Below are 27,692 nucleotides of genomic sequence, written 5' to 3' on the forward strand. Positions count from 1 at the left end.
CCCTGAGACACACTCAGAACAGATGGCTGCCATCCTGAATTGATGCACAGCATTGCACCCATTACCTGGCAAAAATACCACACAGGGTCTAATTCAGTGTCTTTTATATGGAAGTATTTTGTGGCCACAGATTTGGTACTATCTGTACACTAAGTATTCACATGTCAAATATTTCCACACACTGGAGGTATTGTTGACTTTCATTTTAAGGCAAAAGTGTCTGCAGTTAGGGTACGGTTTATAATAAATACACTTGACACATATTTTCTTTTCTTTTTTCTTATAAAACAAAAAACAAGATGAAATATTCTCAGTAATTACAGAGATTATTATGGGGTAAAACAAAATAGAAGGTCCTAATACATCTTTAAAATTCTCTCTCCAACATGGAATGTAGACAAAAAAAGTTAACATTTTGCCATCCACCCTCAAAAAAAGAAAGGGGAACAAAGAATTGTGTGTGTGTGTGTGTGTGTGTAAAATTCAAAGCTACAAATCTAAAATGAGTCCTAAACTAAAAAAGCAAGACACATTTAAACAAACTTTTGAAGAGAGCTGGCAAATTAACTACTCAAGATTTCTTTAAGGTGATATAAAATGGTAGGGGGTATCTATAGCAAGAATTAATCACAGACTAAACCCTCTCCTCCATAGCAAAGCTCTCCATTAAGTCACAAAACATCAAACGACTAACATTCCCCCTCTTCACCACATTTTAAAAATAAAACCCACCTCTAATTCTTTAATGCTACTCAAATTTATGTTGAAAAATAAAGCTTCATTTGGCTGCCATAGCTACTTGGTGTCTAGCTTGGCCATTTCTTGCACGTAGATTCCGATGCTCTCACTGTCAAAGAGCAGAAAGTAAATGTTCTTCAAGGAGGAAGAACTAGTGTCATCAAAATGGGTGGAAATGGCTTTGAGAGTCACCTGGGCTGCAGTCTGTTTTGGGAAGCAGTTTCTACGCAGCAGAAGAAAAGGAAAAGAGGAAGTTAGTCTCAAACTCAGTCATTCTAATTGTGCATGGAAACACTGTACTCATGACACTGAAAAGAACAAAATGCATTTTCAAAATGAGTATATGTACTATTACATGAGAAATCCTGCATTAAGGCAACACTAATTGCAAGTATAAAACACACAAGTCAAGAAATAAAACTCTAGTTTTTCATAGCAACATGAAGTCAATGACACTGTATTATACTCACCAGCAGCAGTTACTATAATGTTGCAAAACAGTTTCAATTAACATTTGTTTTCACACATCTTTCTGAAATGTTCATTTTTAGGGTTGACCTTTTCCATCAATAGTCTATGCCTACATATCCCACCTCCCCCCCCCCAGGCATAGAAGTTCAAGCAACTTCCCCCCCACCCCCCACTCAAAGGGGAGTGGAAAAAATATTTTCTCGTTGTAAAACAATAACCTCCCCCCCCTTCTCCTCTTAAAAAAAAAAATGCCAGCAAAAATCCCTAACATTCTTTTGAACAAAACTACAACAAAAATGTTTGAAATCTGAAACTTGGTATGGATATAATTCTCAGGACTAGTTCCTTTGCTTGTTTAGCAGGATGTATTCTCAAATTTAAGTGTAAGTGAAAGTAAAAGTTACTTACCTTTTTCAGTAACTGAAGTTCATTTGAGATGGTTTGTCCATATATATTCCACTCTTGGTGTGCATGCTCCCTATGCAGGTGAGATTGGTGTCTTGGCCAGCAGTGTCTGTGGGGGCTGCGCCTGTGCCCTGCATGTTCCCATGCTCCCATACGGAGGACATAAAGGATGGTGTGGGCCCAATCGTCACTCAGATCCTTCGCCACTGAGTTCCTTCACCACTGCAGAATCCCAGTGCAATAGGACTCCATAGTAGTGGGAAAGGAGGGTGGGTCAGGCAATATACATATGAATAATACATCTTGAACTCCAGTTACCTGTAAAGGTAAGTAACTTTTCTTCTTCGAATGCTTGTCCATGTATATTCCATTCTTGTTGACTTCCAAGTAGTGATCTGATGCGTGGAGGTGGGTGCTCAGAGTCCATTTAAATAAAGATTGCAGCACAGCTCTGCCAAAGGAAGCATGAGACCTCAATGCTTCCACTATGAAGTAATGCTTGGTAAAATTATGCACTGAATCCCAAGTAGCTGCCTTAAAGATGTCCAAAGTGAGAATGCTTTACAAGGAAGCAGCAGAGGCTGGCTGTGCTCTAGTAGAGTGAGCTCTAATATAATTAGGGATTCTAAACTAATTAACAAAGCTTAATACACCCTGAAACCCATACACTGGCCTGAAATCACTTGACCTTTTCATTCTTTCAGCTAATTCTATAAATGATTTTGGGAAAGCTCTGAAGGGCTTGGTCCTTTGAAAGCAAAACGCTGAGGCCATGCAAACGTGTAAAGTGTGCAACCTAGACCCTCCTTGATTAGAATGCCATTTGGGAAAGAATACTGGCAGACAGAACATTTGATTCAAATGGAAGTCTGAAACTACCTTGGGTGGGAACTCAGGAACTCTTTTCTCTTGGTATCAGGTGTATGAACCCTAAGACAGTGAAGTGTGATTTGGGAATCTTTCCACGTGTGGAGCATATCGGCAGTCTTAAAGCTAACACGGTCTGAGCCCTCAGAAAGAAGATTCTCCACAGTTGTTTGCCAGAACTTTGGAGCCAGGGTGCCCATCCCATAATTTCTGGTGTTGCTGTGGATTGTAAAGCAGGGTCAGAAGCGCCTAGAGGTACCTGTAAGGATGTTCTAGCTATTAAGTCTCCCTTTGTAACTAAAGATTTAAATTCCTCTCTGCTTTTCTGAGGTAGTTTATCAGTAAAATCCAAAAATTTGTTTTAGTTCAAAAAACCATAACCAGCAATGCTTGATAATTCAAATTTCTGAATTGTAAGATGGTAGAGAAACACTCATGACCAAATAAGTCAAGGAATTTTGGGTCCTTTTCACTTGGAGCAATTCTTGGTTGACACTCGGTGCTCATGTAACCTCTGATGCTCTAGTCTGAGTACCTGAGGCAGCTAACTTTGGGTTGCCATACAATATCAAAGTCTCTCACCATTCTCCCTCTAAGCTCCCACAATACCCAATTTGGGCCATGGAGCCTCTTCTGAATCGGAGCAGTACGTAGACTTAGACATCTTTTTAGAAGTTTCCGGAGAGGATCTATCTTTCACTTTAGCAAAGCAGCAATGCTCCTTTTCCTCTGAGGACTTAATAATCATCCTACTGGAATCTGAAGATGGAACCTTGAATCTAGTGGATGCATAATTCACTGGAGCACTTCTGGATTATGGTGGAACTTGTCCAGCTGTGCCCAGATCAGAGGCTGGTCCCATGGAGCAGTCTAATAAAAACATTTTTAGATTTGCCTCCCTAGATTTTAAAGTCCTTTTAGAAAAGGATTTGCACACCAAGCATTTAGTGGAGATATGGGATTCCCCAAATAAAAAAGACTTCGAGAGAGACAGGAATTGCTGCCTCATGAAAGAGGCAATATTTAAAATCATGTGCTTTGGGATGAGACATCCCTAAGTGCCACTAACAGGAAAAAGATCTCAGGGAGGAAAATAATAATGAAGGAACATAAAAACTTCCTAAACTATCAACAAAAGAAAGCCTATTCAGAATGTTCCAACAGGTAATTATCCAACTAACCCTACCTATCCTAATGAACACTAATAAATACCTTTTACTTTTAGAGATTATGAAAGAAGTGATACATTGAGAGGGAGACACGGGGGCTCCATCTCACAGCCATGGATGGTGAGAAGTGGCAGTTGGGCCCTTCCGCCCCTTATGTCTTTAGGACAGAAGCACCAGGACAGTTGGCACATGTGCAGCCCCAATAGACACTACTGGCCAAAAACTCCAATCTCGAGTGCATGGGGTGCGTGTGCACCAAGCATGGAATATATATGAACAAGCACTCTAAAGAAGAGGGTCACAGTGGAGATTACACTAATTTGAAAACTAGAAATCAAATTTATTTTAAAAGCTACAATTTAATAATAAAAAGAGAACACTATTGACCTATCAAACCTGACTGACTAAAACACAGTCAAACCAAGGACGGAAACAGTGAATGAAACAATACATGCATTAAATTATATTCCATTTCCATTTACACTTATATCCTGATCCCTTTAAAAATATGATCCTAGTTTGAAAAGTGATTATGTAAAAATAGCATATTACTTATCAGATCAGCTCTTTCTGTGCATTCAGCGACACCTGCTCATTTTAGGAGTAAAAATAAGGGTTTTTTTAACCTTTTTTATTCCTATTAACTCCGTAGAGCCAACACAATGAGAAAGAGTAAGATAGCATCTACTCCTTCTTGTAAGTAACCAACAAAATCGTTTATTTTGGTCCAATCATTTAAATCTCTACAAACTCAAACATAAAAGATTGTGCAAGTGTAACTAAGAGCATCTGCTGCAGCCAGCAGGGTTGCATAAATGTAAATGAAGGCTTAAATTGACTTGCATAAGCTTTGTTACTGACAGAGTCCAAAGTGGGTTAGTGGGCAGGCCGTTAAAAAAATAGCAAAACACTGTTTTTTACTTGTCAACCAAGCACATTTGATCTGCTAATTATTGGGAGATAAACCTGCAATCCCACAATGATTTTTACAGTTGCTTTTCAGAGCAGAATCAGACTCTAAAAACAAAACAATTTTTATCTAAAAGAAAAGATTTTGAACAACTATCTTGTTTAATGGGTGTTCTTGGGAAAACCTATATAAACAAACCAAAATTTACCTTCTTCTATCAAACTGCTCAGGCATAGACTAGGCGCTTGGTTCACTATTATTTATATCCAATTTTATGCTGGCATTGAAGCTAACAGAGTTTTATAGTGAGAAACATCATTGTAAGATTAGGTAGCATAAAACTGAAGTAACGCAGTCGTAAATTAGGCCCAGAGACTAAGAGAATTATTCACCAACAACACAAAACATAGTTGGTAGGCCCAATTTTTGATCTACCAGATTTGGATCTCCTTTTTATTAGATTATGTTCTACATAATTTATTATAAAGTTTTTTTTATTGATAACTTCATGCAAAAATGATACTTCATACCATTTTACTCGAGAAGAGCACTTTGTGCCTGAATCTGCACCACTGAAGTCAACTGGAGTTTTGCCACTGACTTCAATGGAAGTAGAATCTGGCCTCTATAATAATCCCCCTTCCTGCCACAGATGCCCCTTACAATAGTCAATTTGCAATAATATATCAGCCTCTTCTGGGTAAAGATTCATACCTGCCACTGGGGAGAGGTGGAAAAGCCACAGACTTCAACTTCTTGTCTTCTGCAGCTGTTAAGCAGTTCTTAATAGTCTCCTCAAGTTGCTCTTCACATTTGTCTGAACCCCACTGTGGGATGTGACAATGGATCACAAACTTTGCTGCTAGTCCACTGGACTGGCTGAGGGCAGCTAATACATAAAGAAAAAGTGATGATTAGTTTCTAATATAATCATTTTACAATTATCACATCTTCCATCCCGAAGTACTTCATTCACAACACTAATTATTATTCACTCCAGAAAACTGTTACAAGAACATTAAGGCTGCAAAATCAAGCACTCAAAAATTAGGGTATGTTCCAGAATTAAGGTTGCACTTGCAACTTTAATGGCCCCCCTTGTGCTATATGTTAAGATACAGTTATTTAATTACATGATCAGATACTTGTCTTTATCCTCATTCAGTGTGTGGTCTCAGGCCTTATTTAACACACATCATTCAAACTCTGTACTGAATACAGTATTACTAATTTTCTGATGGGCATTTCTATGGTATTCTCTCAATTATATCTGAAAGCTTCATAGATTTTTAATGAATTTATCTTCACAGCACCCCTCTGAGATTAGATAGTTTTATTATTCCCATTTTACATATGGGAAATAGAGGCATAAAGAGATTAAGATCAAAAGTGTCTAAGAGTTTTGAATGTCCAGCTTGAGGCACCTAGGTGTTGATTTTTCAGAGTACTTAATATTTTGATAGCACTTTATATGTTGAAAGTACAGTTCCAACCAACCTCAGTTGCAGTTGTGAGTACGTAGCACTTCTTCAAATCTGTCACCAGGTGTCTCACATTGGCCACCCAGAAAACGAGGAACATACAATTAGTGCCCAACTATGAAAAGTATGGTTTAAATGACCCGCCCAGGATCACATAGGAACTTGGTGGCAGAGGCTGCAATAGAATCCAATTCTCCGGGGTCCCACTCAACTTCAAGGAAATGGATAAAGTTTGGCAAAGTTGTAAGCAACTGAAAACAGGGTCTTATTTGTAGATTAGAAGGCCAGATGAAACCATTGTTATCATCTAGTCTGATCTTCTTTATAACATAGGCTATAAAACTTTCACAAAATAATTCCTTGACTATATTTTAGAAAAACATCCCATCTGGATTTAAAAATCGCCAGTAATGGAGAATCCACCAGGACCCTTGGTAAGATGTTCCAATGGTTAGTTACTCTCACTGTTAAAAATGTACACCTTATTTCCAGTCTGAATTTGTACAGCTTCAACTTCAAGCCATTGGATTGTGTTATACCTTTCTCTGCTAGATTAGAGATCCCATTATTAAATGTTTGTTCCCCATGCAGGTACGTATACACTGTAATCAAGTCACCCCCTAAGCTTCTCTAAATACATTGAGCTCCTTGAGTGTATCAGTATAAGGCACGTTTGCTAATCTTTTAATTATTCTCGTGGCTCTTCTCTAAACCCTCCAATTTATCAACATCCCTGAATTGCAGACACCAGAACTAGACACAGTATTCACAACAATGCCAAAAACATAGGTAAAATAACATTTCTACTCCTTACTCATATTATAATGGAAATTGTTGAGAAACCTTACCTATCAGTGGTGCTGCTTAAAATATACACAAGAATTTTCTGATCTATCACTTTAACATACAGTCAGTCACCTTTGGGATGGAGCACAGTATTTACAGGAGAGCTCCAGCCATTTTAAAAACTTTTAGTATCATACATTAGCATCTAAAATAATGAAAGTGGCAATTTTAAAAATACCGACATAGCATGTGACAACACAAATGGAAAATACATTCATTTCATTGGGGTTGTTATCTTCCCTGGCAACAGGTTACCTGAATGAAGACCATTTATTTTCCATTGATGTTAATGGGTAAAAAAGTAGTTTACTCCAAAAGTGTTTAAGAATCAGTGTGATAGTGAGGTAAAATAAGTTGTAGCAAGTCTCTCAAGAGTAGTGGTGGATGGCCCTTTGCTTGGGACTTTTAAAACTAGGCTATTTATTTGGGGGATTTTTAAAATGAGACTATTTACGACATCCAGTCTCTGGTTTTGAGACACTAGATTGGACAATGTATTAGAAAATATATTGTAGGGAACATTGGATATAATCTTTTTTCCATCTTCAATCCCTATAAATCCGATAATTTTGTTCACAAGTAAGATGCAACCTCCACAAAGTAAGCTCAGAGCTATACATTGCCACAGATATTTTAAAATTTCCACAAGTATTTCTTTCATAATTATATTTTTGATAATATAGCTGTTGTGCCGGGGTGGAGAATAGCAATTTAAGGAAAAAGATAATCACAAGATTTACATCTATATTTATATTCAAACAATTAATGTACAGTTAGGGAAAACTTCTGCTTTGATTATTAGTTCTAATAAAATTGGTTTAATACAAGGTAACTTATGAATACTGCTCTTTTTATACTGAATATATTATACTGTGAGCTAGATCCTTAGCTATGGCTGAGGAACACACAATGTGCAAGTCTGGGGGTGGAGGATAGGTCAAAGGTCATAAAGCTCACCTTTGCATTCCCCCAATCTTGGGGCTGCCATGGGCAGAAATGGTCCCCTGGTGTAAGTTAAGGCAGCCTAACTACTACCATGGGGCTAAAAAACAAAGCCATGTGATGGGCACAGAACAGGGGGATCCTAGCCCCCTCCGTGTCATCCAGGTATATCCCCAGCACCAGTTAGGAGGAAGGCACAGGAGCCTCTACATCACCAAAGAGATTTTTTAAAAAATATTACCTAGTGTAGACAAAGCTCTAGATTAACCCAAGAACAGATCAGAGTGGCAGGAGAAAGGAATGAGTATTTGGGAGGAGGAAAAGCTGATATATTCAAAAAGATAATATAGCACCCTTTTTACCTTCAGCAACTTCCAAAGGTCCTTGTGATTTGCGGAGCTCCTTTACTGTTTCTAAAAATTCTTTCCCTCCAGCCTTTTCCAAGGCCTTGCCTGCAAGGAAACAAAGCAAAAGGCTTTTATTTGAAACAAACAAAACAAACTATTTCTTTTTAAAAGAAAATACAACTGCAGATTGTTTCAAGAACAAAAATTATACATGTATTATCTTGATTCACTCTTATTCACCAGGATTTATCAATCCTAAACTGCCTGTTATTATTAGTATTTATTTTTATTAACATTTATGCATTTTACAAGAGCCAAATGAATAAATGTTTGTTAACATGTGTGAACTAAAAATGTACAAAATAAACATTGTATGTTTAAACCATGTGGAATGATCACGTATTCTTCACCTTGAACAAACTAAAAAATTCCCTTTTTCCTACTTCACTCAGCAAAAAGGTTAGTATATAACAACCAAGAGGAAATAATGTTGTATTTAACTTTTTAAAAATGTATTTTTGTAAGTGAAGCCTGTTCAGTTCTTCGGATATATCGTAAAAATGAGATTCTGACATCACAAACAGAAAGCCACCTCTATTTTTTTTCCTGATATTATGATAATGAAAAAGTGAGAGGATATACGTGAATGGGAAATTTAAAAGGTTTAAATGTGCTAAATTTTTCTAAATGCCAGTTACATTTGACCATCATTGTTCTTAATATGCATAATTAAATTAAGTCATCTCCCGATAATATGAGATCTTAATAAATAAGATAATAAAATCTTGAAGTTAAGGTATGCTTTTTTGTACTGTCCAACACGTCTGCTTATTATTTGAGTTCTTGAAAATAACACAGCATGTAATACTTTTTTTTACTGGTTTTGGTACAGTGAGTTAGTATTTCATTATCTGAAGTACCTGAACTTTAGTTCTCTATAAAATATGCCATCTTTTTTGTAGTATAGGTTTAAAGAAAAGTGTATAGTAGGGTTTGCAGTACTTGCTCCTCAGATAGCCCTGAGAAGGATGAAAGCATGGGAACCAGATATCTCATACTAGAAACGATCATAAATAAGATGTGCACAGTATATGAAAAAATTCTAATCAAAATACAAAATGTGCCTTGCAAGAATTTTCCAAGAATACCCCAAAACTGCTAACCTAAAAACCGGGTTCAGACATTTAGAAGATGATACAGTGCTTATTGGCAGAGATATCGCTACTCTGCAACTTCACTTCAGTTCTCTGGTGGAGAAAGTGAACAATCGGGAGAATTGTGCCAGCAGAAATTGTATTTTATTGGACTTCCAGAATCAGCTGAGGTAACTCATCCAATTGTTTTTCTGCAATCATTTATAAAATAAACAAACAGTTGAGATGCCAATGGGGATGAAATCCTTACTGAATGATTGTATAAAGCCCTGACCCTATGCCTATTTCTGGGATCCTGACTGCAACTGATCTTGGGCAAGTAACTTCATTGCCCTGTGCCTCAGATTCCCCACTTATTAAATGGGGATAATGGTACTTCCTTATCTCACAGGAGTGGTGTTAGGCTTACGACACTGATGTTTACAAAGCATGTGAGATCTACAACGAAAGACATAAGTAGTATTATGAATACATTTCATTTCCTTCTGAGCTATTTCAAATGCAAATACAAAATAATTGTAATACAGAAAGGGATATATGAAGAGATTACTCACCTTGTGCAGTAACTGCGGTTCTTCGAGATGTGTGTCTCTATGGGTGTTCCACTTCAGGTGCACATGTGCCTCTCAAGCCCTTGATCGGAGATTTTTAGTTAACAGCATCCGTTCAGCATGCATATGCACCCAATGCCTCCTCATGCTGAACACCAAGGCTATATAGGAGTGTGCAGGCAAACCACACTGAGTTCCTTCTCCACCCAAACATCCCTTAAGGAACAGTCTGAAGCCGAGGGGGAGGAGGGCAGGCAGTGGAGCATCCATAGGGGGACACATCTTCAAGAACCAGTTACTGCACAAGGTGAGTAACCTCTTCCTCAAGTAATGTCCCTATCGGTGCTCCACTTCTGAGCAGTATCCCCAAATGGAGGAGGGAATTTCAGAATAGAGTCCAGAACTGAAGACAGTACTGCAGAACCAAGTGCTATATGGAATCTAACAGCTTGGATCAGGGCCTAATGTTTCAAAAATGTATGTATTGAAGCATGTGTAGTGGCTCTACATATTTCAGATATTGGTACTGTGACAAAGTTCCTCCTCTATCTTGGTGGGTCCTGCGCTTATTGGCGGATTTTCTTGCCTCAGAGATTCACCATGTGGGTTGAGGAACAGCCCAGAGACCTTCCCCTCTGGAAGAACCCATAGTCCAGGTCAATTGGGAGGTTTGGGGGGAACCTGGGCCCGCCCTCTACTCCGGGTTCCAGCCCAGGGCCCTGTGGACTGCAGCTGTCTATACTGCCTCCTGTAACAGCTGCATGACAGCTACAACTCCCTGGGCTACTTCCCCATGGCCTCCTCCAAACACCTCCCTTATTCTCACCACAGGACCTTCCTCCTGGTGTCTGATAACGCTTGTGCTCCTCAGTCCTCCAGCAGCACACCCTCTCACTCTCAACTCCTTGCGCCTCTTGCTCCCAGCTCCTCAGGCTAGGTCTACACTACCCGCCTGAATCGGCGGGTAGAAATCGACCTCTCGGGGATCGATTTGTCGCGTCCCGAATCGACGCTCTTACTCCACCAGCGAAGGTGGGAGTAAGCACCGTCGACAGGAAGCCGCAGAGGTCGATTTTGCCACCGTCCCTACAGCGGGGTAAGTCGGCTGCGATACGTCGAATTCAGCTACGCTATTTGCGTAGCTGAATTTGCGTATCTTAAATCGACTCCCCCCGTAGTGAAGACGTAGCCTCTCACTCGCACCACAAACTGAAGTGAGCTCCTTTTTAAAACCCAGGTGCCCTGATTAGCCTGCCTTAATTGATTCTAGCAGCTTCTTCTTAATTGGCTCCAGGTGTCCTAATTAGCCTGCCTGCCTTAACTGGTTCTAGCAGGTTCCTGATTACTCTAGTGCAGCCCCTGCTCTGGTCACTCAGAGAGCAGAAAACTACTCATCCAGTGACCAGTATATTTGCCCTCTACCAGACTCCTGTACCCCACTGGTCTGGGTCTGTCACAGTACATTCTTCAGTAGTGCCATAGAAGTTGCTTGTGATCTGGTTGAATGTGCTATAACCCTCTGGGGGGATGAACACCTGCAACCTTATAACAAGCAATAATACATCCAGAAATCCACTTCAATAGTCCTTGACTAGAAATTGAGGATTCCTTGGATCTATCTCCAAAGGAAATGGTGACTTTCTAAATTGCTTGGTCCTATCTAAGTAAAACACCAATGCCCTTCTAACGTCCAGGTATGTAAGCAGGATTCCTATAGGGAACTATGTGGCTTCGGGAACTCCAGTAGAACTTCAGGCAAGAATTTATAGACGTTAAGAGACCTTGTCCTTAAAGAATGCCGTGAGATGGCAGGGGGCCTGCCATCAAAGCTCCAATCTCCCTGACCCTTCGGGCCAATGTGATGGCTACTAAGAAGACCGTCTTCATAGACAAATGCAAGAGCGAACAGGTTACCATAGGTTCAAATGGAGATCTCATAAGGTATTTAAGTACCAGGTTGAGGTCCCACATTGGGATGGGGTCCCTAATCTGGGAATAGAAATTCCCCAGACCCTTACAAACCTAGATGACACAGGGTGAGCAAATATGGAGAACCCTTCTACTGGAGGTTAAAAAGCGGATATTAAGGCCAAATGGTCCTTAATTGAGCTAACTGATAACCCTGATTTCTTTAGATCCAACTGGTAATCCAGGATGACTGAAACTGACACAGATTCAAGCAGAAGGCAGCGACAACACAAATGGAAGAGTCTCTTCTATTTCTGCAAGTAAGTAGTACAGATTGATGTCTTTCTACTATTCAGTAATACCTGCTGTACTTCCGAAGAGCAGGAGGATTATAACCCTGTGAACCATCGAGGAGCCACGCTCTGAGGCCGAGATCCGCTAGGTTGGGAAGAAGCATGCGACCCACATCCTGTGATATGAGACGAGGAATGGTTGGGAGCTTGAATGATGGTTGGGCACATGGGTGAAGCGGGTAAGAGTACCAATCTTGTCTCAGCCAGGTCAGCACTGTAAGGATAACTTTGTTCAGATAACTATCTGATCTTGTTCACCACCCTTAGTTTAAGTGGCATTGGAGGGAATGCATAGAACAGTCCCCTCCTCCAGGATAGAAGAAAAACATCTCCCAAGGAGTGGTGGCCTCGTCCAGGGACAAGGATGAAATATATATTTGAGGGGTAACCTCCTTACTCACCTTAACCTCCTGTTCCTCAATTGTCTCCTCCTGTGGGGGGGACAGGTTGGGGATGGGAAAGTTGAACAACTCTGGCCTCCCTATGAGATGGTACCAGTGGTCTGGCAAATTGCTTTTAATAGGCAGCCCAATATGCCCCATTGCGGGGCCCATATAGAAGTGGGTGTGGCATGCAGGATTGGTTCCATTACCCTTGATAGCAAGTGCTATCCTCCCTATAACTATCAGACAAAGGCTTCCTGGAGAGACATGTCTGAGAATCCTGAACAGAAATAGAAGAGACCAACTGAAAGTCTTCCTCATCTTCCTCCATCAAGTCCAATGGGGTAACACCCACAGAAAACGGTGGAAAGTCCTGCAGTACTAGAGGCGGTAATCCAGAGATCAGGGTCTCAGCACCTACAGATGCTCAGTACCCAAGAGGAGTGGGGATTCTTGCTCATCCGTTATTGAGAGGTCCCTTGTATACCTAAACTCCTGCGATCCTGAGTAAGAGATAAGTACCGATGCAGTAGCTGCATTGACAGAGTTGCTGATGGTACCATTGGTGGGCGTACAAAAGTTGATGCCAATGATACCTGGCACTGTTACATGCTTGGTGCCGAATGCATAGGTACTGACGGCTGGGCAGAATACGCAGGTAACAGCTGGGATAAACGCAAAGGTACCAATGGCTGGGCCAAATCCAATGGTTCTCGTCCCAAGTGTCTATGCTCGCCCTCCTTGCTCCAAGATGGTAATGAAGCTTTATCAGAGCAATGTCTCTGGGACTTCGGGACTTCACGGACCTGGCAGTACCAGAGGAGGAGTCCTTCGAGTCAATGGTACCAAGCCAAGAAGCTGAGGCTTCAGAGACTGTAGATCTCTCCAGAGACCTGGTCATTTTTGGAGCTGGCTCCTTAAGGTGAGAGTCTGTGCTCCTGTTTTTGGAAGCTTTCCCTGACACTTCCAATGTCTCCCCTTTCTTAGGAGAAGGTTGTGTTAAGATAGAAGAGGTGCTGGATCTATCCTGAGATAGATGAATGGGGGTGGGTGCAGAGGGAGAGGGGTTGGGAGTCTCCTGACCTGGCTCAGACGATGGTTGAAGGGAGCGCTCCATGATTAATCTGATCTTAATCTCCCTGTTCTTCCTCTCCCTGGGTTTGAGGGCTAGACGGAAGTTGCACTTCTTGGTGATATAGGACTCCCCCAAGCAATGGAAGTATTTAGAGGGGCTGTTGCTCACCGGTATGGTCTCTGAGCATGAAAGGCAGCGTTTGAAGCCTGGAGAAGTCAGGCATGCCCTGCCAGGAGGAAACAAGTCCCCTAATGGGAAAGAGAGGAGAAATGATCCTCTCCCTACTTAACTGTACTAACTAACTATAACAACACTGAAACTAACAACTAACTACACGAAGTATTCTAAGAAAGATAAAGTGAGGCATGCTCAAGGGGGACACATCAAGGCTTCGTCTCAGACCAAGGCAGTTGAGAAGGAACTGAGGGCAGTTCATCCGCGCACTCCTTTATAGCCTCAGTGTCAACACAAGGAGGCATAGGGTGCATGGGCTGAACAGGCACTGCTAACTGAAAATCTCTGATCCAGGGCTACAGAGGTGCATGCGCACCTGAAGTGGAGCACCCACAGGGAAAATACTTGAAGAACAATTGATTATTTAACTGCGTTAGCACCCATGGATTCTAAAAAGATGAAAACTTTTAAAAGGCAGTAATAAAAGAGAAAGAAAGGCAGTAATAAACGATCAACTAGGTCCACAATTAGGCTGTCTATACTACAGCCTATGCTGGCATAACTTATGTCGCTCAGGGGTGTAAATATTCCACCCCCTTAAGCGACATAAGTTACACCAACATAAGTATTCATGTGCACAGCCCTATGCTGGTGGAAGAGCTTCTCCTGCCAACGTAGCTTATACCACTTGCAGAGGTGGGTTTTTTATGCCAACGGTAGAGCTCTCTCCCGTCAGCATAGAGCTCTCTCCCGTCAGCATAGAGCGTCTTCACCAGATGCACTGCAGCAGCGCAGCTATATTGGTACAGCTGCGCCGCTGCAGCGCTGTACGTATAGATATACCCTTAGTCTTAATACTACGGACCACAAAGATTTAACAAGTCTTGACTTGGAAGGGAGAATGATAAGATATCAAACCTATCCTATTTTGATCATGGCATTTGTCATCTCATCTGTATGTTGGCTATTATTAGCAAGTCACTGATTAGCTGCAAATATCTGGAGCCTGCCATCCCTGCTCAATTCCAGCCTGGTTTTCAGGACAGAAATGAAAGAATATTAAATTTCAGCAGTCAGCCAGTAGACCAGATATCAGTCCAATGCTAGATTTGCCTTTGCTGCTTCCAACAGAGCCTTACCTATTTCCTCCTTGAGGTCTATTTCAGCAGTTGTTGGGTGAACAATGCCTTCTACTTTCATGGAGCCAATATGGCTGACGTCACTTTGTGTCAGAGAAAGCTGCAAGATGAGAATGAGAATGTAGAAAGAATTAAACTAATAATTTTAATTGTGAAACCATTTTCATACCAAATTACTACAAGAGAAGACAGATGGACCCCACTTTCATGGGTCATTCATTTTACTGTAGTCAAGTTGTCTGATTCCAACTTTTAAACTTTACTTTTATATGCTCTTAGAGTAGACCAGGCCTAATTCCCCACCCACACATCAGAACTGGAAACAACCAATAATTGAAGCCTTAATGAGAGTTCAAAAAGCTATTCTTCAGACTCTACAGTCTCATTTCTCTCTTTGTTCAATCTCAACAACAACAAAAAAGACAGAAATATTGAGATTATCACACAAAAAATGACATCACAGCTCTATAAGCTTTGGAAATTCACCATTTGCACGTTAAGTAGAGTTTGCTGGAGATTTGCTCTTAAATTCTGTGAGTACTTCATTTGCAGTGAGCATGCTCCCTAACCTCACTGAGTCTCCCTACTTCATTCTGAAGCAGAAATTCAGACCTGAACTTCTGGATGATACACAATTGAATCTTCTGCTGTTGAAAATGCCCTTTGGTCTGGAGAAGATATGTGGGGCTGGTAGCCAGAAAACAATGAGTTTTACCAATTCCACTGAGTGGAATTCTGTGCACTTCATTATTGAGCAAGGCCTAATAACTTTACTCTAGGAGTAGGGTAAATATCAGCCCTCCCCATTTCACAGAAGTAAATGGGAGGCTGCACAAAGTCACATCTGGTGGAATTGGGAACAGGACCCAAATCTCAAACAGAGCAGACCCAACACTCATCCACTTAGCTACACTATTGCTCCAAAAGAACCTGCCAGATTTATGTGCTGTGGTTTGCAATCTGTAAATTGGGGCTACTCCTTCATATGCTAAAGCACTGGTTTAGCAGGGGCTGAAGAACCAGAAGGAGTGGGGGCCAACATGTCCAGTTTCTGGTAAATCAAACCAAATTCACACTGGAGTACTGAAACCTGGGAGAGGTGCTGTTGACTTGGTGCACAAGCCTACATGGTCCTTGTGCCTAAGGGGCCCAGGCCAACAGCCGTAGGTGCTGATCTCAAATGGAGCCAGTGCCAAAGAGGACCTGATAAAGCATACATATGGCTCCAATTATTGAGTATTTTTAAAAGGTTCTGAGATTCATAAGGCAGGGCATGCAACTCCTATGGGGGGATTTTCAGAAGAAATTTCATGAAATATATTTTTCTTTGAAAGATCCTATCCTTTAAAATGAAAAAGCTTAAAGGATATCTCCATAGTTAAGTCTGTAAGAAATTATGCAGTATCTTTCAAATAGAATGATAATAAGAGGTTAAGGAAGCTAAAAAAAAATCCTGACCACCATGCGAAAAAAAAGAGGAAGGAGAGAGTTTTGTTAAACAGTTTAGCTGGACAATGTGGACATGGCAAAATCCTGTTAGAAACATTTTAGAATTCTGGCCAGCCAAACTGTTAGAAATCATTTTAGCTGGAAGATTAAAACATGGTTTGTTAACATAACGAGAAGCAGCATAGCTAGGCCTTAACTAAAACAGCCCCCTCTTCTCCTATAACTATACTGGGAGACCCAAATCATCATTTCACTCTCACCAGGAAGAAATAATATCCAGTCTTGATCTCGTAAATCTTCAGTCTGCAGACAAATCTTATAAGGGCCTAATCCAAAACCGACTGACTTCAATGGGGTTTGGATCCATCTTTAAATCCCAAACAACTGAGCCAGAATGCTGGGGGAGAGCTTGTGTTCATGCATGATGGGAAATATTCTTTTGCTGATGTTAGACTCCGTCGTGCGATCAAATTTTACTATATAACATCTGTTCTCTGACTTCTATTACCTTCTGTCCTGGAACGAGGCTCTTAGAAGACAGGATGGTGAATCCATCCCCAGGTCCATCCTCAGATGTTGAATTTGAGGCCCCCTCTTTTTCATTCTCCTTCTGCTTGCTCTATTGGGGCAAAGAAGGCAAAATGAAGCAATAACAGTCAGGAAAAAGAAGTCTGTGATTATAATCTTTCAAAAGATAAAAGCAATAGCCTTTTCATCTAAACTTCATAGAATGACAACCAAACCACAGCTTTTTACTACCCCAAAGTTATGTATTAGAAGACTTTTCTACTATTTACTAAACATAGTAAAAGTAAAGATGGAGCACAGTGGAGGTTTGTGGTACTGTAAGATTTAGTAATACGTACATATGTCTGCAGCTTATTGAGGATTTTTGTTTTTGTAATTTTACTTGTGCTGCATTAATTTATGAGTATTCAAACTAAATAACAGCTAAATGCTCTAATTTATAAGGAAAAACAAACTGGGAGCAGCCACTAGAACTTGAAAATAAATCATAATCCAATGGCGCCTTTATCACATAATTACCCATCACACAACCACTCAGATGACCTAGATGAAAAGTTACTCACCAGTAACTACAACGAGGAGTCCTTGTGGCACCTTGGAGACTAACACATTTATTTGGGCATAAGCATAACCCACTTCATCAGATGCATGGAGTGAAAAAAAGTAGGCGAGTTCAAATATACAGCACATGAAAAGATGTGTTATGTGCTGTATATTTATACCTGCCTACTTTTTTTCACTCCATGCATCTGATGAAGTGGGTTATAGCCCACAAAAGCTTATGCCCAAATAAATGTGTTAGTCTCTTAGCCCTGGTCTACACTACGAGTTTAGGTCGAATTTAGCAGCATTAGATCGATTTAACCCTACACCCGTAGCTTATACCACTGCTGATACAGACTAACATGGCTACCCCTCTGAAACCTGTCACCAGTAACTGTAGTTTTTCAAGAGTGTTGCATCTGCAAATTCACACCTGTGGGATGCACCCCTTGGTGCAGCCTAGCTTAAGGAGTCTTCTAGGAAAAAAACCATGCCCCTCACAGCTCTGAACATTCAGACCAAAGGATGTAAGAGGCCAAGTAGACTAACACCTCAACTCCTCCTGCTAAACCCCAGAGTTTTGAGAATGTAGAATTCAGAATAAGAGGGGAAGGTGGCTAGTGATGTGAATATGTAGAGGTATTATTTTCAGATACCTACAGTTACTGTTAAGTAATTCTACTTTCTTTTTAGAGGTGGTCTCTGCATTTTCCCAGCTCTGGCAGAATGGCAAGCAGTACAAACCCAGAAAGACAGGCTGAGCAATCCTAATTAAGCAAGGATTGCAAAGTAAGTATTGGATCTAAGTGCCAAGTCAACAACATAGTACTGCATAAAGGTGTAAACAGAGTAGTTTTCTATGATGAAAACATTATAGAAGGATGAATTGATACCACTGTAGCCTTTGTAGAGGGAGCCCTAAAGTGCTCAGGTACTCTAGCTAAGATGTAAGTGCATAATCTCATCCATTTCAATGGATGATGTACGGAAATGGCATTAACTTTACATTTATCCCCCAATGCTTCAAAAAGTCTAGGTTATGACCTAAATGACTTAGTCCTATCCAAACAAAATCTCATAGACCTCTTAACATGCAGAGTATGTAGTCTCATTAAGTTTTGGAAAGAAAAACCAAATGAGACTCAAGAGTAATGTTTTGAGTTAGGTGGAACTCAGAACCCCATTCAACTTCTAGCAATGGGGAAAAAAACACAATTAGATATGTGCTCCGCCTGAGGGGTGATTGACTGATGGCCTCCTGCTAGACAGGGACAGAGGTAGCTGATGATCAATTAGATACCTGGACCTTATAAGCAGACTAAAGAAGCTCAATAGGGGAGAGACTGCAGAGAAGGCAGGACTCTCCTGCAGGACATACAGGGAGCAGGGGCGGCTCAAGTGGTGGAGAGCCTTAAACTAGGGCCTGCATGTAGCAGGGAGCTCTCTAAGCAGGGGCGGCTCTATGTATTTTGCCGCCCCAAGCATGGCAGTCAGGCAGCCTTCGGCGGCTGCCTGCGGGAGGTCTGCTGGTAACGCGGATTCGGCGGCATGCCTGCGGAAGGTCTGCCGGTCCCGCGCCTTCGGTGTATCTGCCGCCAAATTGCCGCCGAAGCCGCGGGACCAGTGGACCTCCCGCAGGCATGCCGCCGAAGGCTGCTTGACTCCCGCCCTCACAGTGACCGGCAGGCTGCCCCTTGCGGCTTGCCGCCCCAGGCACGCGCTTGGTGCGCTGGTGCCTGGAGCCGCCCCGTCCCTAAGGGAAGCAACTAGCGTCCCCAGAGGGAGGAGTCAGTGAAGGAAAAAACTTGCTAGACAAGAAGCAACAGAGAAAGAACTCTGCAGAAGCAGGTTAGGGTCCTGTGTGGGAGGCCCTGAGGTAGGTCCAGTAAAAGCACTTCAGTGGACCCTGAGGGGGCGGAAAAGTTATTAGTTTAAAGATTTACTTGGCCTTTGTTGCACCTTTTTGCTACCGTGGAATGGGTTTTAAACTTCTAAGTGACTTGACTAGAAGACCCTAGAGGTGACCAGTGTGCAAAGACGAGTGGTCTGCAAGGAGTGCTAGAGATAAGGATCTCTGGCAGCACTGCACTCTAACACAAGGGGGTACACTCACGGTGAGTACGTTTACTACTTTTGGTAAAAACTTTAGGTGGGGACACAGGACAGCTTTGTCCCCATGGCCTAGAGAGTGAAGGAAAGTTTAGCAGTCAAAACCTCCCATTCATTCTTCTCACAGATGTAATTGCAATTAAAATATATATACAGTGAAACCCCGCTATAACGCAATGATTGGGGTCAAAAAATTTGATCGCGATAAATGTGGGGTCGCGGTATAGCGGAGTTACGAAAAGTTTACCATTTAAAGCCAGTCAGTTTCAAGCCTGTCAATTTCTCTTGGGCAGAGAGCAGGGGAGATGTGCAAGGGGCAGAGGAAGAGTGAGGAGCAGCTGGGGAGGAGAATGGCTCTTCCTGCCAAAAGGGGAAGCAGGGGTAAGGGGTAAGAGGCAGTGGGGAAGGCACGTTCCCTTTTTTTTTTTTTTGCGCGCGCTTGGGGTGGCGGGAGCCACCTTATGATCGCGCTATGTCCGAATTCGCATTATCGCGGGGCGCGTTATAGCGGGGTTTCCCTGTATTTTTAAAAGCATTGAAATCATGTCTCCAGCAAGAGACCAAAAGGTAAGAGGAGAAGATGGAGACTGATGTGAATATGCAGAGACATTACTCTGAGAGAATTACAAAAGTCTGATATAATGCATCCTTTTCAGCACCAAATATATATCCCATGTCAGGACAAGTTCTCTGACCACTGGAAATCTTAACCCAAAATCCTGTCATAGTAGTGTGGCTGAAAACTTTACAGTTGTTAGCTAGAAGGTGGTGATGGTCTGCTGCTTTGTTGTTGGACTTCTTGGGAAGGAGGGTGGAAAAAATAAGGGTGGGTGATGAGGAAGTGTGTTTTATATGCTAGAGCATCCTTTCCACAAAGATGTTGCAGGATCCTAGTGACAATATGGGTTTTCGTAAAGGTATCGTAGAAGGTAATGTGAATGTACCTGAAAAGTATCCTCTAAGCAGTGACTGCCACGATTCTGGAAGCTCATTACAGAAATAATCTGATGGTTCATTTCTCCACTACCTTCTACTATTTTGAGAGAAAATCCTGGACCATGTACTTCTCACTCATTATCAACCCATACCTCCCACTTCCAGTTGTCACAAACAAGATAGCAATCAACTAATAAGCAACGGGAAGGCACCCATCTAATTTCTCCTATTCCCCTGTATCATTCTTCATTCAACCAGTCTCTCCCACCTCCCAAAACACCAAACCTAGTTTTTGCTTACCTTTTTGGGTGCCCGGGCTTTGGTAGCCTTTGCTTTCTTTCCACTCTTCTTGCTCACCAAGGATTTCCTCCCTCTCTTTTCAGGAGACGGGGAAAGGATAGTTTCAGATTTGCCTTTGGCACCTCGTTTTTTGGCAAGAAGCTCTGGCTGAATTCTGGGCAGGACCCCTCCACTTGCAATGGTCACTCCTTTTAGCAACTGCAGGGAGAGGCAGTGTAAAGAAGCATGATTTATCTGATTAAAATCCCTCATTCTTGACTAGAACTGTCCTCATAGACTGCACTGCACTATACACAAGTAGAGTATACAATATTTAAAACACTCATTTTATTCTATTTGTTGCATTTGTACTGTAATGCTCATACAAAAGTAACAATGCACTTCACAATAATTATTTAATAGCAAAGGTAAACAGCCTGAAATTAAAGGATGCTGGCTAGGGATACAGAATTATAGACATAAAAGCAATTAAAGAATTCTCCATCTGCCAAGCCTAGTATAAAAAATAACTCAGCTATGGATCAGATTAATAAACTACAGATAGAGTACTGCTGAAACTCTAAGTGACAATGATAGATTCTGGCATTATTTATGGGAGCACTGAAGGAATGGGATCCTGAAGTACGCACAATAAAATCTCTCCCACAAAGTCAACTACGCATTCATATATTACTGGCAAATTACTTGACAGAACATGCAGGTGGCCATTTAAGACATAAAGAACAAGGGATTACCTACAGTTTCCTTTTCCATTCCTTACAAAAATAAGAGTCCATGGCATAAAAGTCGTTTTTGTCCTTATGTTGGAGGGCAGATTCTTGTTTCATTTTCTGTTGTGGGAACCATCTTGGACTCATCTGAATACCACACTGGACTGTTTCTAAACTTTAAGTATGGCAGCTGTACTTGAGCTACAGTGTACAGACAACCATACACTAAAATTCTGAAAGCATACCTGGTTCAGTTCCTCATCATTGGCAACTGCCAGGAGGATGTGTCTGGGGGCAATTCTTCCCTTTTTGTTGTCTCTTGCTGCATTCCCCGCTAGCTCTAGTATTTCAGCTGCAAACACATTGGGGGCAAAAATCAGCAACAGAAAAGCAACAAATCTAACAAAATTGGAGTGCAGGCTTTCTTCAGGGAATAATCAAGCATCTTGTTCCCCACTCCAGAATCTGATGTGCAGTATCACAGCATCTTTCTGACCAACTTCTGTAAGGTATCGTTTCCAGATGTGGGGGTTTTTTTGGCTTTAAAGGGACAATAGCAAATAACTGAAATCCCAGGTTTGATCTACTTAGAAATAATCCTATTATGGTGGCAAATGTTCTCAAGATAAGAACAGCCTGACTTTCATTTACACTAATGCCACTTTATATCACCAAAGCAGTGTAAAGTGGCTTTAGTGTAAAGGAAAATCAGGCTAAAAATCTTTTTATTACAAATCTACCACTCCTTACTGAAAAACAGAAACAAAACAATAGTCAATGTTTATGTAAAATTACAAAAAATATTTTGTGATCCTTTCCTACTTTTCTAAACAGACACTGTAAAAAGCCAGGGTGCTAAAAATTGGTTCATATAATTCTATATTGCTTTCTTCAAATCTCAAGTTAAAATGCTCTTTCAAAAAATGTCAGCAGTCCAAAATTCACAAGTAATCCTACAACAATAAAACAGTGTGAGCATCCAATGGAAAAAAACAAAAATCTAGTAGAGAATCTTGATGGTGAGGATTCTTAGGACTAGACAAGTAAAAGTGCTGCTGGCAAGGAGTGAGGTGCATTGATAGAATTATGGTGAAGGCCAGTAGAATAGAACAGAAAGGAAATGCTACAGGTCTAGATTGAGGGGCACTGACAAAGCTGTGTGAAGATTCATTTTACAGAAGGAAGAGTTTTGGTTTGGATGCAAGTAGGTAACTTGCTACCCAGATTCTGACTGCATGAACTGTTAGTTGTGAATCCCTTCCAGAAATTTCAGGGATTGATGGTCATGCCATAGTTCATGTGAAAAGTAGTTTCTCTAGATTTGCAATAAGGTTTCAGCTGTGACCTACCACCTCAGTTACCTTTTTTGTGATTTATCTAGATGTAACACACAGGCAGATGTGATTTTTTTCTTTATTTGCTACAATTTTTTTAAAACGATGTTCAACTCAATCAGTGGGACTCATTAACTTCTCAAATTTAACCTTGTATATATTGAAAAACAGGAAGAACCTGTTCCTTGGTTCCTTGTGCCTCTATTAGTATATTAATGGGGGGGCGGGGGTTATTTGGTTGGGTATCTTTTTGCATTAAGCAAGCATAAAAATAATATTGGAGCACTGATTCATTTTAAGAATGTCCAATGTCCCGCTCTTCTCTTGCTTTTTAAAATTTTGTTAACTGGGGTTCAAGTCACAATTGCATCAGTCCTTCATTGGTGATGTTGTACTTTTTTCTCATAGAAAAAAAAATAACAGCAAGAGGTATAAATACAAAAATCTCCAAGGAAAACTCACTGGAAATCTATAGAAAACTACTTGGCTTATCCTCCAGGGACAACAGCAGAAAGCACAGGTGCTGGAACTAGGGGTGCTGCCACACCTCCTGGCTTGAAGTGGTTTCCATCATATACTGGTTTACTATTTCGTTGAATGGCTCTCAGCACCCCACTATAAACATTATTCCAGCCCCCCTGACAGGAGGTTTAACTCCACAGGAGGAAAAGAGGTCTTCAATACTGCAAACCTGTCCTCCCATTTTTACTACTTCTTAGGCCTGGTCTACACTAACCCCCCAAGTCGAAGTAAGGTACGCAACTTCAGCTACGTGAATAACGTAGCTGAAGTCGACATACCTTAGTTCGAACTTACCGCGGTTCAGACGCGGTCCACACGCGGCAGGCAGGCTCCCCGTCGACTCCGCGGTACTCCTCTCGCCGAGCTGGAGTACCGCAGTCGACGGCGAGCACTTCCTGGTTCGACTTATCGCGTCCAGACCAGACGCGATAAGTCGAACCCAGAACTTCGATCCCCAGCCGCCGAACTAGCGGCTGGGTGTAGACCAGCCCTTAGTGTACAAAATAAAACCTAAGCAGCAAAATATGAATGTTAAAGCTGTAAAAGTTGTTTGGAATTATTAGTAATGAGTTATGTAAAAAACTATTAGCAGCTGTTTAATATATAAACTATTAAACAATACCTATGTTAAAAGAACATTATTAAAGTTGCAAAATCAAGCACTCAAGAATTAGATGCTAGAATTAAGACTGCCTGTGTGACCTTAATCTGGCTCCCTTGTACATATACATTCATCCCAGTGCAGGTTCATCCTGTGCACTGAAGGAGGCAGGGGATCTGTGGAACATTTAGTTTGCACAGGCAACCTTCATTCTGGTGTTTCCTAAATTCTGATTGCTTGATTTTGCAACTTTAATAATGTTCTTTTAAACATTGGCTCCTCATCCAATCCCAATCTCCCCCTGGCTCCTGGTCCCAGTAGCTCTGCCCAGCCAGTCTTATTTTCCCCCCAACACTCCATCTCCTTGTCAGATCTCTCTCCCCCCTACCTGCCCATTCTTCCTGATTAGTTCCTAGCTCCAGTCTCCTTGTCCAGCCAGTTCCAGTTTCTTCTGTCCAATCTCAATGCTCCTTCCTTCCCTGCCAAATGGCTCCTAGTCCCAAACTGCCTCCCATGACTTCCAGTTCATCTCCTAGCTCAAGCAGTCCAAACCTCCCTTCCCCCAACTTCCAATCCCAATCTTTTTGCCCAGCTATTCCCAGTGTGCCTTCACTCCCCCGGCTCCTAGTCTCCTATCCTAACCAGTCCCAATCTCTCCCCACCCCTCCAGTCCCAATCTCACCAGATTGCTTGTACCAATATACAGTAGAACCCGTTTATCTGACCTTCCATTATCCAGTTCTCCTTATTAATTGAACAACCAGCGCACACAGGTCCAGAAGTGGGCGATCTCTCCTGTGGCTGCTAGACGGTGCTGCAGCCTCGCACTTTCCCATTCTCTGGATTATCTGAATTTTTGATTATCTGATCTGGCTCTGGTACCAATTGGATCAGATAAACAGGGTTCTGCTGTACTTCTTCCCCCTCCTTCCTTCAGTCCAGCTTTTCTCCCTTCTGTATTCAGCTCAGATGACTTCCTCCTCCACACAGCCTGGGTACCAGCAGAGGGATCATTGTGAGCACAGGAGAGACAGGCTCCTTGTTCTCAGTTCCAGTACCCAGCTTCACCCTAGTCAGGAGCAGTAATTACAGGGAAAGTCCTTCTGAGCCCCTGTAGCCCTGGGCAGTAGCAGGCTCAGGGCCAGTGTGGGCATGGTGAATGCACAGTCCAGTCACATGTAGGAGCTGTGAGGCTGGAGCATGCTACAAGGATTTTAACTGTTAAAAATCAAAGACCTTTCTACTGAGTATATGCAAACTGCAGCTTTTTCAAAGGCTTACAACTTGGCCAAATTTGGACAGAAGGCCCAAGGCAGCTGCTAGGAAGGGAGGAGAGATTGGAGGATCCATGTAACAATGGATCCTCTTGGCCTCACTCTTCCCAATCTCCCTCTCAGCTATGCAAGTATCCCCTTAGAGCTGTGCTCCATGCCACAGAGGGTTAAGGACGCTCTGCAAGGTCTTCCCAAATCATGCCCTTGCCCTTGTATAGCATAACTTCACCATATCCTTCTAAGAGGGATTTTGGCGCCTACAATGGTCAGGAAAACAATGTTTCTTTAATATATAAAATAGGACAGTGTAAATATGGGTTTATTTACGTATGCACACTCGAGATTTTGGAACAACTTAATTGATAATATATTAGAAAATGAAAGAGAGGAAGGCACAACCACCATTTCAGACTTTGAGTCTGTTTCTCTGGAGGTTGGATCTTTGTCCTGTGGCATTTCATTCTTAACTTATTTTTCTGGATTTATTATTTCTTGCAGTTGGATGAGCCATAGGTGAACAGAAATGCTTTATTTAAACTTAACTGTATTTGTACCATATAAACAATATTTTTCCTTTTAACTTCAAAACCAGTGTTAGAAAAAGGTGAATTCTGATTTCAGAATTGCTTTATGGCGAATATGAAAGTGTCACCAGCATTTTGTTCCCTCCTGTTATACATAATCAAAAGCCTGAAAACTAGACTTGCTTATTTCTTCAATGTCTCAAAATAAGCCTTCTGTATTATGCATTTGAAAAGGAAACTTATGATTTTTTTGACAAGGAGAGGAGTTATAACGGAGGGTGCATCAAATATGTGTAAAAGGGACTAGATAGCAATTGCTACAGACACATATGCTGTTACGTGGGCAAGCAGGCTCCATGCAAGTTTCCCCCATGCAGCTCTTGCAAGGAACTGTAATTGTGAATTGCAGCACACTCAACTAGTCCAGGCCTCAGACTCCTCACAGTTCTCCTAATACACCTCAGTCTCCAACTGTGACATCCCTGTAATTCCAACCTGAACCTTCCCCCCAACAGGTACAATGACATTATGCTAAGGGACTATTTTGTGATGTGGACAAATTTATATTATGGTGAAACTGAAGCTAAATTCTTCTAGATCTTAATAAGAATATGAACTTGAATGTCTTCATAGGGGAAAACCTAGTGCAGCAACAGCAACCTGTGTCACCTCCCCCACCCCCATCCTTGGTGCATTATGTTCAATTTCATGGCACCACATAAAGCTTAGGTATTTACTAAAGTTAAAACACATTCTCTAACATCATTAAAGGTAGGGGTGTGTGTGGGGCGGGGGGAGAGAGGGGGTTGGGTTTTTGTTTGTTTTCTGGACATGTAAGCAAGCAGAAACTGTTTCATAACAAAGCTGAACCACAACCACATTTCACAGCCACTTTAACAAGTTTTGGTTTTTTTGTTTTGGGTTTTGTTTGTGGGCTTTTTTTTGGTAAGGGTAGATGCGGTTAAAGAGAATGTAGTTTAATTTAACTAGAACATGCTATTAGAGTAACATGAATTCTCCTTTTTTCTCGTCTGTTATACTCATCCAACTCTCTCAAAGTCCTACATTGGTCTCTCTTTTGTGAAAAAAGTACGCAATGCAACACCCTTTATGGCCCATCACACTTTTAGATCAGGCAAAGAGATCATTGCAGAACAGTTACACGATCCTTCCACATAATGATCAAGCATGCTGCCCCTGCTGCTCCAATATGTGAAGGAATTCACCTCATCCCATTAAATGCATTTTGGTATATTCTATACTCTTTTAGAGCTTGTTCCCCCGCCCCCCCGCCAGTGTGCATAGCCCATGGACTTCACTTGGCTCTGTACATGATCAGCACTTCTAAAATGAGGCTCTTAATTTACCTGCTAGGTATTCTATGACAGCTGCCATGTAGACTGGCGCTCCAACACCTATCCGGTACTTGTATGTTCCTTTCCTCAAGTAGCGCATCATCCTCCCCACAGGGAAAATAACACCTGCCCTGCTTGAGCGTGACATTTTGGACATTTTCTTTTTCCCACTTCGGGCAGACATCTTGCTGCTATATTCCTTTCAATTTGCTGACAGAAAGTTTTTATTTACTTGCACCTACACAAAGCTGCAAGGGAAAAGAGATGGATTGATGGTGAGTATAGCAGAAACTTCTACAGAACAGTATCAATATAGACTTGCTTGTGCTTTCTCACAGAGACATTGATCTGGCCACAATAAATACAGATATTAAAGCAGAAGCATCACTTATCAAACAGCATACAATCTGAGCACTCAAAACACTATAATCTGTGTTCTTTTGCATACTGTATATTAAGACAGAAATAGATCAGGAAGAGCAGTTTGGGGAATACAAGAAAATTGAATGCACATTAACTGATTATAATATAGAAAAAAACTGCTGCTATTCAATATATCTGTAAACATCTCTTTGTTGTGTATAGCAGGTGATG

At 41.4% G+C, this 27,692-nt stretch overlaps 1 protein-coding gene across 3 annotated transcripts in view; it reads right to left on the minus strand.

Annotated features, from left to right (window-relative positions):
* Positions 1 to 87: 87 nt before the first annotated feature.
* Positions 88 to 27,692, minus strand: part of LOC112105376 (core histone macro-H2A.2) — a 37,245-nt gene continuing 9,640 nt past the window's right edge. For all 3 annotated transcript variants that reach the window (XM_024198145.2, XM_024198147.2, XM_024198146.3), the window contains exons 2-9: positions 27,111 to 27,346; positions 21,734 to 21,840; positions 20,779 to 20,976; positions 16,871 to 16,981; positions 14,914 to 15,013; positions 8,192 to 8,281; positions 5,275 to 5,449; positions 88 to 961 (exon numbers count right to left, since the gene is read on the minus strand). In XM_024198145.2, coding sequence (XP_024053913.1) covers positions 796 to 961; positions 5,275 to 5,449; positions 8,192 to 8,281; positions 14,914 to 15,013; positions 16,871 to 16,981; positions 20,779 to 20,976; positions 21,734 to 21,840; positions 27,111 to 27,282 — 1,119 coding nt within the window. In that variant the 5' untranslated portion in view covers positions 27,283 to 27,346 and the 3' untranslated portion in view covers positions 88 to 795. The remainder of the gene's footprint in view (positions 962 to 5,274; positions 5,450 to 8,191; positions 8,282 to 14,913; positions 15,014 to 16,870; positions 16,982 to 20,778; positions 20,977 to 21,733; positions 21,841 to 27,110; positions 27,347 to 27,692) is intronic.

The sequence above is a fragment of the Terrapene carolina genome, unplaced genomic scaffold (genome assembly GCF_002925995.2).
Source record: "Terrapene carolina triunguis isolate 2854851 unplaced genomic scaffold, T_m_triunguis-2.0 Scaffold95, whole genome shotgun sequence".
Lineage (NCBI taxonomy): Eukaryota > Metazoa > Chordata > Testudines > Emydidae > Terrapene > Terrapene triunguis.